Source organism: Sciurus vulgaris (genome assembly GCF_902686455.1).
Source record: "Sciurus vulgaris genome assembly, chromosome: 13".
NCBI lineage: Eukaryota > Metazoa > Chordata > Mammalia > Rodentia > Sciuridae > Sciurus > Sciurus vulgaris.
The window spans coordinates 95,951,171-95,964,838 of record NC_136474.1 but is presented as its reverse complement, the minus strand read 5'-3'; the positions used below and the strand labels follow the sequence as shown (position 1 = coordinate 95,964,838).

Sequence of the window (13,668 nt, the reverse complement as noted above, 5' to 3'; positions counted from 1 at the left end):
ACCTCCACTGCTTTTTGGGCTTTTCTTAGTAAAGTATCAGCCTAAGTTCTGAGTGGGCTGGAAACCCTTGAGGTGCCTCTCGCTCAGTTACCCCAACCAGCCACAGAACGTGAGGGCCGTCGACGGTAACTAGGAGAGGTGGGGAGGGCCAGTGCACTCAAGGGAAGAGGGAGTGAAGAGGGAGTGTCAGATAGGCTGCTAAAAACCAGTGTGAACAACCCTGTGTAATGTACTTTCACATTTATCTCATGTCAGATTCAAAAGTACAAGAATGGAAGATGCTTTTTACATCTTTCTGTTAGTTTTAATTTTATTCTGTAGGCTTTAACAACTATACAATATAAAAAAGCATAAAATACTGAAATCTCTTCTTTATTTACATGGTGTAAAATTTCAGTAACAAAAAATTCTCATCATGAAAGATGCAAAAATGCTATCAAGATTGACAATTTAATGAAGCAACATAAAACAGGCTCTATTTCATGATTTTTCACAAGAAAATCTCTAATTTGGTTTGTCTAAGTGTCAAACATCCTGTTACATTCACTTTTATAATAAGGCCCTCTTCCTGGGCAGATCTGGGGAGCCGTGATGGCCCCAGTGTGCCCCCCACACCACGCCAGCATGTCTGACTCTCATTTATCTTGGACTCGATTATCTTCAATCACAATAGTTCTTCTAGGATAGGATTCTACTTCCACAAATATATACTGAAATTCATATTTGCCACCCTCTGGATTCTGAAAAAAATGTATTTCCAGATGTTATTTAACTTTCAGAGCTTGGGCAACACTAAGCCCAGAACTGTGGACCCAGGGACCCCAGCTGGTTCTCATACCTCTTTCACTTCCGCATACACCGTTCCTTGCTTTCCTGGCTCGGAGCCTTCAATGTAGAACTTCACTCGCAAATGTTTCAGCCCATCTCTTACATATTCAATAAAACTGTGGAGAAAATGGAATGGCCTAAGACTAACAGGTCTCTGTCATTGAAAAGTCGCCCCGTCTTTCCAACCTGCACGTGGTACCTGACGTGCTGTCTCCGCCCACGACGTGTCATCTCCCCATAGCCTCTGACAGGCTCACCAAAGACACTGACGACCTGCAGAAAAAGACCAGGCCTGCTTAGTGCTCCTTCTTTGTGATTCCTAGGGAACTGTTTTCCACAAACCAAGTGATTTTAGAAAAATAATCAGTAAGTCCTGATCTCTTCAAAAAATGATGACTTCACTGATGAGAAAGCTAGGAAAAAAGGTCAAATAGCAAAAAAATCATCCCCTATAATTCAAACAAGTATCTCATGTACAGAAGTGGAAATAAGAACTGTATGGCATCACCTGTAGCTTCAGAACAACGTAGGCTGAAGGAACTGTTTCCACTTCATTTACAAAAAGCAAACAGTGTCCAAATATTTCGGTAAAACTTCGTGGTCTGAAGATAAAAATGTACGGTCACTTTAAATGACATTTAATATGTGGGGTCTAATGCTGAAAGCTATGATGTTGAAAAGAGTTAAGTCACTCAAACAGTGAGGAAAAACACCAAGACACAATGACATATTTAAAATCAGGTGTGAACCTATTATTCTCAATGGTAAATTTATATGAAGTAGAAATGTAGTTTTTATTAAACTTGAAAAGCAGATACTAGCTGGGCATGGTGGCACATGCCTCATGAGGCTGAGACAGGAGGACAATGAGTTCAAAGTCAGTCACAGCAAAGGCAAGCTAAACAACTCAGTGAGACCCATCTCTAAATAAAATACAAAATATGGCTGGGAATGTGGCTCAGTGGTCAAGTGCCCCTGGGTTCAATTCCTGGTACAAAAAAAAAAAAAAGGACAAATTTGATGTCAAACTAAAAAAAAAAAAAAAAAAAAAAAACTGGCCTTCAATTTTGTAAAATTGTCTCTGTCTCTTTGCTGAGCAACTTTACTATCACAATTTCCAGACACAAAAGAAAGGATACTATATATATATATATATATATATATATATATATATATATATATATATATATACATACACACTGTGGGGCTGAAACAAATGGAACAACTGTCCAAATAATTTACTTTAACAGATTAAACACATCAGTATCAGAACACTAGGAGTATCTATTTTTTAATAAGGCATGGTGCCCAAGAAGCCGTGGGCCCTTAAAAACTACTGATAAAACCAAATTGTTAAAACTTAATTATTTTTCAGAGTTCCTCTTGGCAGCAAATTAAGTTATTGACCTCAGTAATATCTTACTCTGCGTTTATTCTGTGGATTTTGTTTTGTTCAAAATGCTGTAAAATCTGAGATGCTGGGATTGTGAATAACACTAAAACTCCTCACCTCTTTTCAGAGATGCATCCTAATATTTAATTAGGTTTCCACCCCTATTTATTTTTGTAGCCTCTAAAAACAGATGATTTAGATATAATACAATCTAGATATAATTTGATTCCCAAAAACTATAGTGGGCATCTTTCTTAGTCCCTGCCCGCTTTCGACTCTCAGGGACAGCTCTCATTTTCTGCTTCCCTCTCCATGGTTCCCACAGATAACCAGAGTCCAGTTAAGAGAAACCAAAAGACTGAAAAGAAAGATGCCAGAGTCCTCTGGCTGCTGAGGTGCCCACCCCGACACGATCAGAGACTGATGCGGCACTCAGGGCCCTGCCCCAGGAACCGAGCACAGCACACCACGCCGGGAGAACCTGCGGCCTTGCATCTTGCCCCTGGCCAAGGACTGGGCTTTTCTGAACTCACTTCTTAAGCCCTCATATTTATGATGCCATCTGCGGTCACCTTTCACGGTGTTGCTGTTTCTCAGTGCTGAAGCTTCCCCCAGGGGGTAAGGAATCTATCACACACAGCCATGTTGTCTTGCTATCTGTGACTAGAGAGCCATGATCTAAAGCTTTTCTTCTGGCAGGTTTCTTCACAAACCAGTGTGGCTGCGTGTTGATTCTTCCCAGGGAAAGGCTGAGGAAGGCTGCACCCAACATGGTAAGATGCGGAATCAGACCAGCCTGGATTTGGGTGCTGGCTCTCACACTAGTTCAGTGACTGGGGCTGAGTTAGTTGCAAACGGGGGATGACAGTAATACCTAATGCAAAGGGCCCTGGGAGACTTAACGAGACCACGCATTGAGTCACTAAGCACAATGCCTGGCACATAACATACTTTTGGTAATGTTAACGATAACTATCATGAGACTATGAAACAGGTATTTTGAAAAGAGGAGAAACATATCACTTGAGTTTGACACTTTGGTGTATCCTCAGTATTAAATAGCTATGAGCAACTAGTAAAAAAAACTCACTTGTACAATTAGGATGAAAATACCCATGCGCTGATCCCAGAGTTTCAAGTACAGAACAAAGACTTAACATAAGCACAACCCAACCACTGTGTGCTCTCACATGAATTCCCCGGTGTTCAGGACTGGTACTTGAGTTGGGCCCATTTCTGCCTCCCCCACATGTTCTCCCTCTCATCAGAGAACTAACCTCGGGATGTGATCTGCATTTTTCTAAGGCTTTCCCATATACCTTACTAGGACTGGATGAAGAAAAAAGTTCTTTGAAAATCGCGTAGAACAAGCCACCTGAAAATTATAGGAAAAGATGATGAAGCAAACCAAGAGTGAGAGATGAAGATATGTTTGTTAAAAAAATGTTCAGGGACATTGTACTTGCTGTTTTTGACAACCTGTTATGCTGATTCCAACGACCACGATGACTAAGTAGGTGAAATCTCTTCCAGCTTCTTTCACTGTGAAGAGAAAATGCCAATGAATCACAAGTGTGTCCCCAGTGAGCAGGCCCACTTAAAGCTCTTCGGCTTTGTAGCTGGGGACATATGAAGTCACGGTCAAAGCAAGTGGAGCTGGTGCTGTCTCAGCAGCAGCTCTCCAATCCCCATGTGCTTCAGAGCTTCAGCAGGATTTCGGAGCAGCGAGTCTCTATTTTTTATTTCATCTAATGTTATAATCCTTTTTTGGGGGGATTAAACGCAAGAGGCACTCAATCACTGAGCCACATCCCCAGTCCTATTTTGTAATGTTATAATCTTAATACTATTTTACCTTCTAGGAAGAAGACTCCTCATGCAGTCTCTCAGAATAAGAACAACTGCCACAGATCAGGCAGCTCTGGACACAGGTCTGCTGTGCAGAGATTAAGTTAAGTGTTGACTTTGTCAACCAAAGCGATCAAAATAGTCATCAACACTTAACAGTCAGTAACCTTCCCAAATGCCATCCTTCTGTGTCCCCACTGATGGTGCATAAAATACAGAGAATTGAATTCAGAACAGGAATTTGTCTTGAATCAAACAACTTAAAAAATGCATAGACTATACTGCACTTATTTTTTCCCACATTGATAAAAGGAGTCCAGATGGATTAAAGAGAAGCTATGGGAGCTAAAGAAATTCAGTTGGGACACTGTAATGGGACAGAATATATATGTATGCATGTTACACAGATACCTTCGTGTGTTTGCAAAAAACTGCAATTGCAACTCTTTTATTGATGCTGAAAAAGTACATTACTTTCTTGGCGTTATATTTATATATTTGATTTATTCACCATTTTAAGAAGACTTTTCGTCTTCTTTTTGAAACCAGGGATGTGCTACCATTGAGCTACAATCCTAATTTAAAAGATATGATTCAAACATAAAAATGATGCATTGGTCAAATCTGCGCAATTCATAAGACTGATCCAAACAATAACTTTTTCACCACAAATTCAATCTCCTTACCTAGGTTTAGGTATGGAAAAGCCTATGGTGACATCAGCTCATTCATCTCATCACTATCCTAACACCTTGATAGCCAGTAGTATGCTGACAGCCACATTTGAGCCTACTATCTGAATAAGGTCAGAGGCCCCAATACCCTGGATTTCTGATTGTCTTTCTCAACACACTCATTCCTGACAGGCTGTCTTCTCTATTTATTCAATCACAGACAGCTACATCTACTACATATAAAGACTGTGCTGAATATTATCCACATTTTATACATTAAAACAATTTCTATTGCTAACAAATAGGCATTGTCAATGGAAGTTGTTCATTGCTTACCTTAGTCTTCTTGACCTCTCAGTCCTAATAGCTTCATACCAAAAAACCTCAGTACTATTTGTCTCTGCAGTTCTCCATCCCTCCTGCAGTGGGTGCTGTGGTGCAGTGTGGGTATGGCCGCTGGGAGGAGGGGTAGCTAACAGATCTCAGTTCCTCTGTGAGCATTCTTTCAACAGAAAGGAGCTTCCTCAACTAGGTCATGGCCTGCCTACTTTCAGAGTTCACTGATGACTGGCTGACCCCTCTTGCAAGTGCGCTTGAGCTCCTCCCTCTGCCCACTCCTACTTTCCTTGCCCCCCAACATGTACTATCTGAGCATTCCTCAATAAACCTCCTATGCAAACCTGTGTCTCTTCCCTGGGATGACCTCCAACAGGTGCTACCACGAGTGGTTCAAGGAAGCAATTCTAAATTGGAACTTTGGAACTGAATTACCAGCCACTCAATGGCAATGAGGACTCTGTGTGCCTGGTGGTAGATGGAGCACTGATAGGCGTCAGCATGAGGTACCCAGCCTAGAGTTTAGGGCAACTGTCCTAAACTTTTGCCCTCAATGGTGAGCTGGAATGGAATACTGGTAAGAGAGAATGCACTTGTTGGTGTTATTTTGATAATCTGGGAGGACTAAGTAATTCAGGATTTGGGTTGGATGGCTGTGGGGGACAGGGATGTATTGGGGAAGAGGTGAGAGTATGGCAATAAGCCTCTCCAGTGAAGGTGAAGTGGGAAAGGCAAGAGAGATCTGGGTCAAAGGAGATTCATGCTGCTCCCAGAAGACAGGTAAAGCTGAGGGTCAGGCTCAAGGCAGTGAAGTAGCAGAGGTCAGCATGGCAACCACATCAGTTCTGCCAAGTCAGGGTGGGGCCTGATTTGGGAGGAACGGGAACTTGAAGCTTGGTACAGGAATACTGAGGTCAATGCTCTAAAAACTTCTGGAATCTTCAGATTCTCCTGAAGAAGTGGCTCATTCCTCCCCATTAAAATCTTGAATGTCCTACTTCTGTACACTAGGTGAGGTTTTTGCCTAGCAAGACACACACTTTCCTCAGGAAGCCTCTACAGCTTCCCTTCCTGGTCAAGGTGCAACATAACTGGGTGTGAGAAAGGAGAAAAATGGACAATACTGTGACTCTTGCTTGGAAAACATACATATGACCATTTCTTAAAGGGTGTGTGTCAAGGGCACAAAATACAAACCAGCTGAGTGAAAATTGATTTACATGAGGTACCCTCCTGTGATCAAGAACCTAACAATCAGGTAAGCACCCCAGGAACTGAAGTGCAGTCATGTCTACTCTTGGAAACTTAGAAACAGTGATGGTCAACATGAAGTGATGTGAAAATGAGACAATAGTAGTGGCAAACAATGGAGCAAAGGCTCATCAGGCTGTGAGTGGGCATGCTAGAGTGGACACTGGAGAGAGCTCCAAACCCAACAGCTGGCCGCATTTCATGGGAGGGCTTGGAGGACACTTCCCCAAGTTATGAGGAAGCCATAGTTACACCCTTACAGAGTAGACTCCTGTAGCAGGGTGGTGGTCTCCATTATACTCCCCTCAACCTTCCCCTTCAAAAACCAGACAGATGCTAGAGAATGATAGTGGTCCCAACATAGACATAATAATGCCAGATGTGGGAACTTCATGGGAGCACAATAACATAGTCTCATGGCACTGGCCATTGATCTGAAGAATGCTTTTTTTTCTACCTCTATTGAGCAGCCCATTTATCATACTGGACAACACAGATATAAAACATTTCTATTACTGCACAAAGTTTTATTTGGACAATGCTGTTTTAAACACTGAGCAAAATAACATGTCTGTCTGTTATGTCAATGCCATTTTGTTAGAGCCAGTAAGTAGTAAGTGGCAAGTGTGCTGGAAAACTTGGTAAGATGTGTGCTTCATGAGTGAGAGATGGGCCTGAGGAAGATTCCAAGGCTTACTAACCGTATCAATGAGACCTGCAAGAGGTCCTATCTCAGACATGCCATGCCATCCCTTCCCAAGAAAAAGGCAAATTCTTGAGTTCTACACTGCTACTGCAAAGCACGACAGGTCTTTTGCATTCTGGAGGCAGATATCCCACCACACTGGAAATACTGCTCCCATTTATTCCCTGAGTAACACGAAAAGCTGTCACTTTAGGCTGGGATCCACATCAAGAAAGGATGCTATGGCAAGCCCAGTCTGTAGTGCAACACTGCTGATTGTGCCAGACAGATAATGATACAAATGCATTAACACACCTACATCTTTCACTGCTGCGTATGGGCTGTTTTTTTGGGCTGAACTGCTTGCTACTGTGAACAAAAAAATCATATTTTTAGCATGCTCAGCAGATTACAAAACAATTGGTTTTCTACCAACTGTTTGTTAAAAATTAAGAATATGAGCTGAAATAACACAAACTATCATCGAAATAATAGTTATATTTGTGTTGTATAATTATGGGTGCCTGAATTGCTTTCTTTGCCTTTCATTTTTTTCTACAAAGTCCTTGTGAAATGAAGAAATTAACAAAAATAAGAAAAAATTAAACTTAAAATACCTGTAAAAACATCTCTGACTTTTCCGATCAAATTACGTTTCCTCTTCCCTGTTCTGTGTGTTCTATTACTGCACCTAATGTGTGACAGCAAGTGATGTTCTAGATGTCTTTAACTTTATAGTCTATATAGTCTAGCTCAGTATCTGGGAATAGCATCAGTTATTCAACGGAAGTGATGACTGAGATTTCCCTACTAATTATCACTTAATGATAACTCTCTTTTCAATTTATCCTATCCAATTTCTCCTTCTCACAGGCATTGGAACACAGGTTGAGAAAAATTTCCTAGACAGCATGCAAGAAAATGATCAAATTCAAGATCAAATTTCATACATCTAAGTTCAAATTTATGAAATCTGTAGGTGTACATTCTCTGGTTCTAAATATCTAACGGCTCTCTTAATTTGTGTGAACTGTTTTCCCCTCGTGTGCTGTAAACTTGGTGGAAAGGGCACTGGCAGCTCGCGTCAGGGACGGGAAGACAAGTTCTGCTTTTTACCTTTCTGAGAGGTTGAGACTGCGGTGTCCGCGCTCTGACCTCTCTGCACTGACACCTGCTTGCTGCTGTCCTCCCGTGCTCTGCGGGGGCCGGGTCCCTGTGTCCAGATCGTTTTCTGGGCGAGTCCAAGGACAGGTCTAGGTCGCACCGTTTTCTTCTGCTCCCGCAGCTCCCACCTCAAACTGGGCTGAGTCTTCAGGGCAGCTCTGTGAAGCCCGAGGTGTGGCAACAGCAGCTGCCTCCCCGAGCACCCGTGCAGCTGCAGGGCTCGTAGGAGCGCAGGAATCATGCTCGCACGAAGCTGTCCCTCTGAGCGTCAAAGCAACCACGATCAGCAAAGCTTCGCGACCCACCGCACGGTCCGCCAGCCACGCACAAAACCCGCACCTTCACATCTCACCGCCGCCACCGCCTTCCTATCCTACCGCTTCCATGAGAGCGCCCTGACCCTTCCGCGCTGACTTTCACGTCCTCCTGCTCCGCAGAGCAGCCTGGGAAATTCCGGGGCGTCTGGGAACGGCAGTTCCGGGACCTCGCTCCCCACTGCGGCGCCTCGCCAGGGACCCGGGAGGCACTGCATCTCCCACAATGCAAGGCGGCCAAGCCGCTAGGCCCTCTCCGCGCTGCCCAGAGACCTCTGCGCGTATGGCCACGCATGCGCCGCGCATGCGCGCGGCGGCAGGGGGAGGGGCCGCAGTGGCGGAAGACCTCGGTTCTGTGTCTGGCAAATCAAGCAGAGCTTGCAAGAATCAAATAAGCAAATACGGGTCTTCTCCTGACCCTTCTGGAGAATGTCAACTGGAGGACCCTCTGCCTTATTGTGGCTAATTTGTACTTATAGGCAAATGATTTAATTTTTTTTTTTTTTTTTTCCTCAAGAAAAACTAGTCAACAGCCAAGTGAAAAGAAACGGGGATGCCAAAAAGCAGGCGAGGGTGTCGTAAAGTCCCAGCGACGGACGCATGACGTCCTCAACATCAGAACGACGCGGCGTGGGAAAGAGGCCGCCCCCCGAAGTGTCTAGAACGCCGTCTGGTAGCTAGGCGACGGCGGCCGCAGAGCAGCTCACGCATGCGCGACGGCTGGCCGCTTTTGTGCGCACGCTCAGGACTCAGGCACTCGCTGAGCCCTCGCGGCCGCTGGGCGGTCCCCACCAGGTCTCCATGGCGACTGGACGCGGGCGGATCCTGAGGCAGCACTGGCTTGGCCTCCAGGCGCAGCGCTGGCCGCTCCAGGGTGGCGGCGCGCCGCGGGGCAGCGCGGGGTCGGCCACGTGGCGCGCGGGGGCCTCCGGGTTCAGGTGACGGTGGGACCCGCGGGTGGGTCTGCCCGACAGGGGAACCCGGGCTTCTCGCCCCACCGTTCTGGAGCCAGCGTTTTTATTGGTCGCTCGCCGCCACGTGACTGGCGGCTCTTTTTAGCGCGGGAAAGGGTGGGGGACGGCAGAAAAGTCCTCTCACGCTGGAAAGTGGGTTCCCAAGTCCGGTGCCAGAGCAGTGACCCCCGGGAAGCGTGCGGCGCCGCCCCCGGCAGGCCCTGCGAGGCCGCACGGTGGGCGCGCCTGGCGTCTGCAGGGGTCTGGGCCGCGTGGGGCACCCCGCCCGCACCTCCCGGGCCTCCTGCTGGCGGCGGGGCACCGTGGCTGCCCGGCGAGGCCCTCCGGTGGAGGCTGGTCGGGGAGGCGCTGCGCCGCCAGCCGGGCCAGGCCGCAGGTCCCCTACAGGACCCGGCCCTGCCTCCGCCTTTCCCTGGGCGTCGGACCGAGGGCGGCCCCTGCGGTGCGAGGCGGCGGGAGGGTCGGGCGGGGAGCAGGAGCTGCCCTCCAGCAGCTCCCGGTCACCCCAGGGACGGAGGAGGTCGTCGTGGGCCTCCCGGTGCCCGCGGGCTGCGGTTCCCGCGCTTTCCCTCCTCCTCCTGCAGCTCCCCCTGCAGCTCCCCTCCTCTACTCCACTCTCCTGCTTCCTGTGTTCGTGAGGCCCCTCCTTTTGAATTCCTTATTTCTCTCTGCTTTTTGCATATGAGAAAAAAACACTCGACCTTTATTTTCCGAGTCTTACTTCACTTAGCTTTATGCTTCTGCAGTTCATCCGTTTACCAGCAAATGGCATGATTTCATTCTTTTTATGGCTGAGTAGAACTCCATTGTGGATATATACCCCATTTTCTTTATCCATTCTTCTATTGACGGGCACCTAGGTTGGTTCCGTAACTTCTCTATTGTAAATTATGCTGCTGTAAACATTGGTATGTATCGCTATAGTGTGTTGGTTTCAGTTCTTTCCGATAAATAACAAGGAGTGAGTAGCTGTGTCAAGAAAGTATTATTTTATATGTCTTATATTGTGGAAAATTGATGTTAATAAGGAATCAATGGTTTTTTTAATACAGTGTATGTATAAATATCACCCTGTAAGAAATATAGCAGCACATGTATCAACTCAGCTCAATTTTTATCTATTTTTATCTATTTTATTAATTTGATTTGCTAGATACTAAAAAGGCACAGAAATTAGATTTTTAAAATATTGAACTTATTCAAAGTTATTAGGCAAAAATTTGACACTTGAAAAAACTTTTAAACTGTCCTTTTACTAAGTATATCAGACATAGATCTGCACGAGAACATGTGTACGACTTGAATGATTTGCTAATCGTATGGCCCTTAACAATGTACGGTTGGTTTTAGGAAGAATGGAAATGTGCTTCCAACAGTGCAAAAATTTTAAATTTTGTCTAACAGATGGAAAAAGAGCTCTGAAGAGTAGCTTAGCAGGCTAGGGTCTTGGGGGCTTCCCACTCTTACTTGGGATTTTCAACAAGTCTTTTTAATTGCCTAATTAGTGCTTTAGTCTCCTGGGAAATGATGGACTCCATGAGAACTATTTTAATTGTGAGAAAAACAAAATAGCAAAAAACAAAAAAACAAAGACTTTAATGTTTTTTAGGTGTTAAAACATATTTGTGAAAAAAAGTCATTATTTTCCAATTAAGTGAGGGAGGATAAAATAAGTTTTAAAGCACGTAGTACATTACTTTGTGCAGTGTATCCAATTAAGAAGTACTGGTAGAATTGTACTGACTAAATGAACCCGGTTAAATGTTTAGTTAAGGATAGAGGCATATCCATTTGCTACTGGTTTAGGGATTCAGACTAGGGAAAGACTGGTATTTTTTTTGTGGTTGTTTTTTAAATAACTAGTACCAAGAAGGATTTACCTGTAATCACTATTTAAAACTAGCTTTAGGAAAATTATGGCTTGAGTTTGAGGAACCCATTAAGATTATTTTATTTATCTATGTAGGTTATATGTTATATAAATATTAGTTTACATAATAGTTCTTGAAAATTTCTGCAGCAGGCTTTCATAAGTTCTGGACACACGAGTTAACTTCAGGAAGAACTCACTGGATAGAGCTGGTATGTGTTCTTTGAAACAGCTGAGCCCCATCTCTGTGCTTCTCAGATGAACAGGTGCTGCTGGATATGGGACATGTAGTGCCTCTTTCTGATGTGTAAAATTATCACAGAGATTTTGGAAAAATTATCACACAATTTAAGTGGTAATTTTTATAAGACAAAGGTAGAAAAATTGTCCAGTAACGTGCAGTATCTACATTAATTGTTAAATGAGAGACTTCTAAATAGAAGCTTTGAGTTTGCTTGCTGCAGGCTGTGCCTCTTGTTTTGAGGGACCTGGTTTCAATTACTTTGGGGGCACTTGCCAGGAATGCCTTAGAGAACCACTGTTCATTCTGGATTGTGCTGCCAAACTGACTACTAGCAGCTGTGTGCACATGATTTCAATTTTGAAATTAAAGCCACAACTACTACTAAAATTTATTACATACTCAGTATATTGAGAAAAATGAGAAAAATACATGGAGTTTTGCACCTAAGTCCTCTAGTCCCCATTTGAAAACCACTACCACTATTAAGCCTTATAATAATGTGGTTACATGTATATGTGTGTGTGTGTATATATATATATGTGTGTGTGTGTGCGTGTGTGTATATGCGTGTGTGTTAATACCTTCTCTATTCAGATCTTTCCTTTTTATGCATGTTTACTCGTTCTCTTAGAGAAATAGGAAAATTAGTTTAAATAGTGTATTCTGATATGACCTGACTTTTCAGTTAATACATCATGAATTTAGCAGATATTTTTTGAGTATCATTTGCATGCTAGATGTGTTGTGGGTGCTGAAGAATCAGCACTGAACAAAGCTCACACAATATTCTTGCCCACATGGAACTTACATTCTAATGATAATAAACAAGACAGATGACTAAAATGCATTGTGTTGAATGGTGATATGTGCTATGGAAAAAAATTAGGGAAGGAGCATAAAGGTTTATGTGTTTAGGATCTGGATGCAGTTTCAGGAGGCATGGCAGGAGACGGTCCTGGTGAATAGTAACATTTGTAACCAGAAGGAGGTGAGGGAGCAAGTGCAGCCGGCACCTGAAAGACATCGTGGATCTATTTCTACTTCAAGCACTGCTTGAAGACTTGCTGAGACTGCATCTTCGTTGACTGCACAACGTAAACTGTATGGCAGCCATACAACCCAACCAATCCTATGCTGTTTCCATCTTTTTCTCCAGTGAAGACAGTTTTGAGGTGGACAATCTCTTGTGAAATATCTGGGCACATTTTCTTGACTTACAGTATATTTCTAGAAGTAGAGTTCCTGGCTTAAAATAAATGTATGTACCTTTTAAGGATCTTGGTTCGCATTACCAGATTTGGCTTTCCATGAAGTTTGAACCTGTTTTTTTTTAACCCTACCAGAGTGAAAGAAAATGCTGGTTTCTCTGTAACCCAGTTAACATGAGTCCTTGTCAGTTTTTTGTCTTTGCCAATTTGCTGGATTAAAGGTGACACCTCATATTGATTATTTTATTCTCTTGGATAGGCCTAGGGTAATAGTTTTTAAATACTTTTCTAGCATCGTTTGATTGAGAAAATAATGAAAAAAAGCCATTACCAATTTTGTAAAGGCTTTAAAGTAAATTCATATTTGACTAACCACAATATTATTCATCTACATTAAAACAAAAGTATATACTAGTGAAAGACATTACTTGATCTTCATACAGTGCTTGGTGTACGTGTAAATTCACAGAATTCTTGGAATAACCCTTCTCGTGAGTCTGAGGGTCATAGGTTGGGATCCACTGGTAGAAATTATTACGTGATGGAGGAGTAATAAAAATTTCTTTTACTTAAAGCTTGAATGTTAGAAACTTTTATCATTTGAATATTTTCATGGAATATGTAATACAGGTCAATATAGACTTTACAAGAAAAATCATCTACAAATAATGCTAACAATTTTTTCATTTATTATTGTAATATATTATTAATAATCTGTTTACTGTATTGACTAGTGTTCACCCACACTCCAAATTCATACGCACCCAGCACTTTAAGGTGTGACTTTATTTGGACATAGAGTCTTGTGTTTGTGATTAGTTTTACTTGGACATAGAGTCTTGTGTTTGTGATTAGTTAAGATGGGGTCATACTGGTTTA

The 13,668-nt window shown here is 43.2% G+C and overlaps 2 protein-coding genes across 3 annotated transcripts in view; one reads left to right on the top strand and one right to left on the bottom strand.

Moving 5' to 3' along the window:
- Positions 1-282: 282 nt before the first annotated feature.
- TIMM21 (translocase of inner mitochondrial membrane 21) lies at positions 283-8,663 on the bottom strand. Its single transcript, XM_079109522.1, has 6 exons — positions 8,132-8,663; positions 3,701-3,763; positions 3,499-3,596; positions 1,028-1,101; positions 839-944; positions 283-740 (listed from the first exon to the last, which is right to left on the bottom strand). Exons 1-6 carry the CDS (start codon positions 8,418-8,420, stop codon positions 636-638), a joined length of 735 nt encoding a protein of 244 aa, XP_078965648.1. The 5' UTR covers positions 8,421-8,663; the 3' UTR covers positions 283-635.
- Positions 8,664-8,854: 191 nt separating this feature from the next.
- Positions 8,855-13,668, top strand: part of FBXO15 (F-box protein 15) — a 70,255-nt gene continuing 65,441 nt past the window's right edge. Inside the window, exon 1 of one of the 2 annotated variants that reach the window (XM_079109143.1) lies at positions 8,855-9,431. In XM_079109143.1, coding sequence (XP_078965269.1) covers positions 9,295-9,431 — 137 coding nt within the window. In that variant the 5' untranslated portion in view covers positions 8,855-9,294. The remainder of the gene's footprint in view (positions 9,432-13,668) is intronic. The other variant, XM_079109142.1, reaches the window with a different exon arrangement.

Excerpts from the sequence above, each read along its gene's own strand:
- TIMM21 (XM_079109522.1), bottom strand. The coding sequence starts at position 8,420 with ATGATTCCTGCGCTCCTACGAGCCCTGCAGCTGCACGGGTGCTCGGGG. Across the intron at positions 3,764-8,131 it reads AGTCTCAACCTCTCAGAAAG|TGAAAGAAGCTGGAAGAGAT; the intron begins GTAAAAAGCAGA and ends TTCTCTTCACAG. Across the intron at positions 1,102-3,498 it reads AATGCAGATCACATCCCGAG|GTCGTCAGTGTCTTTGGTGA; the intron begins GTTAGTTCTCTG and ends CTTTTTCTGCAG.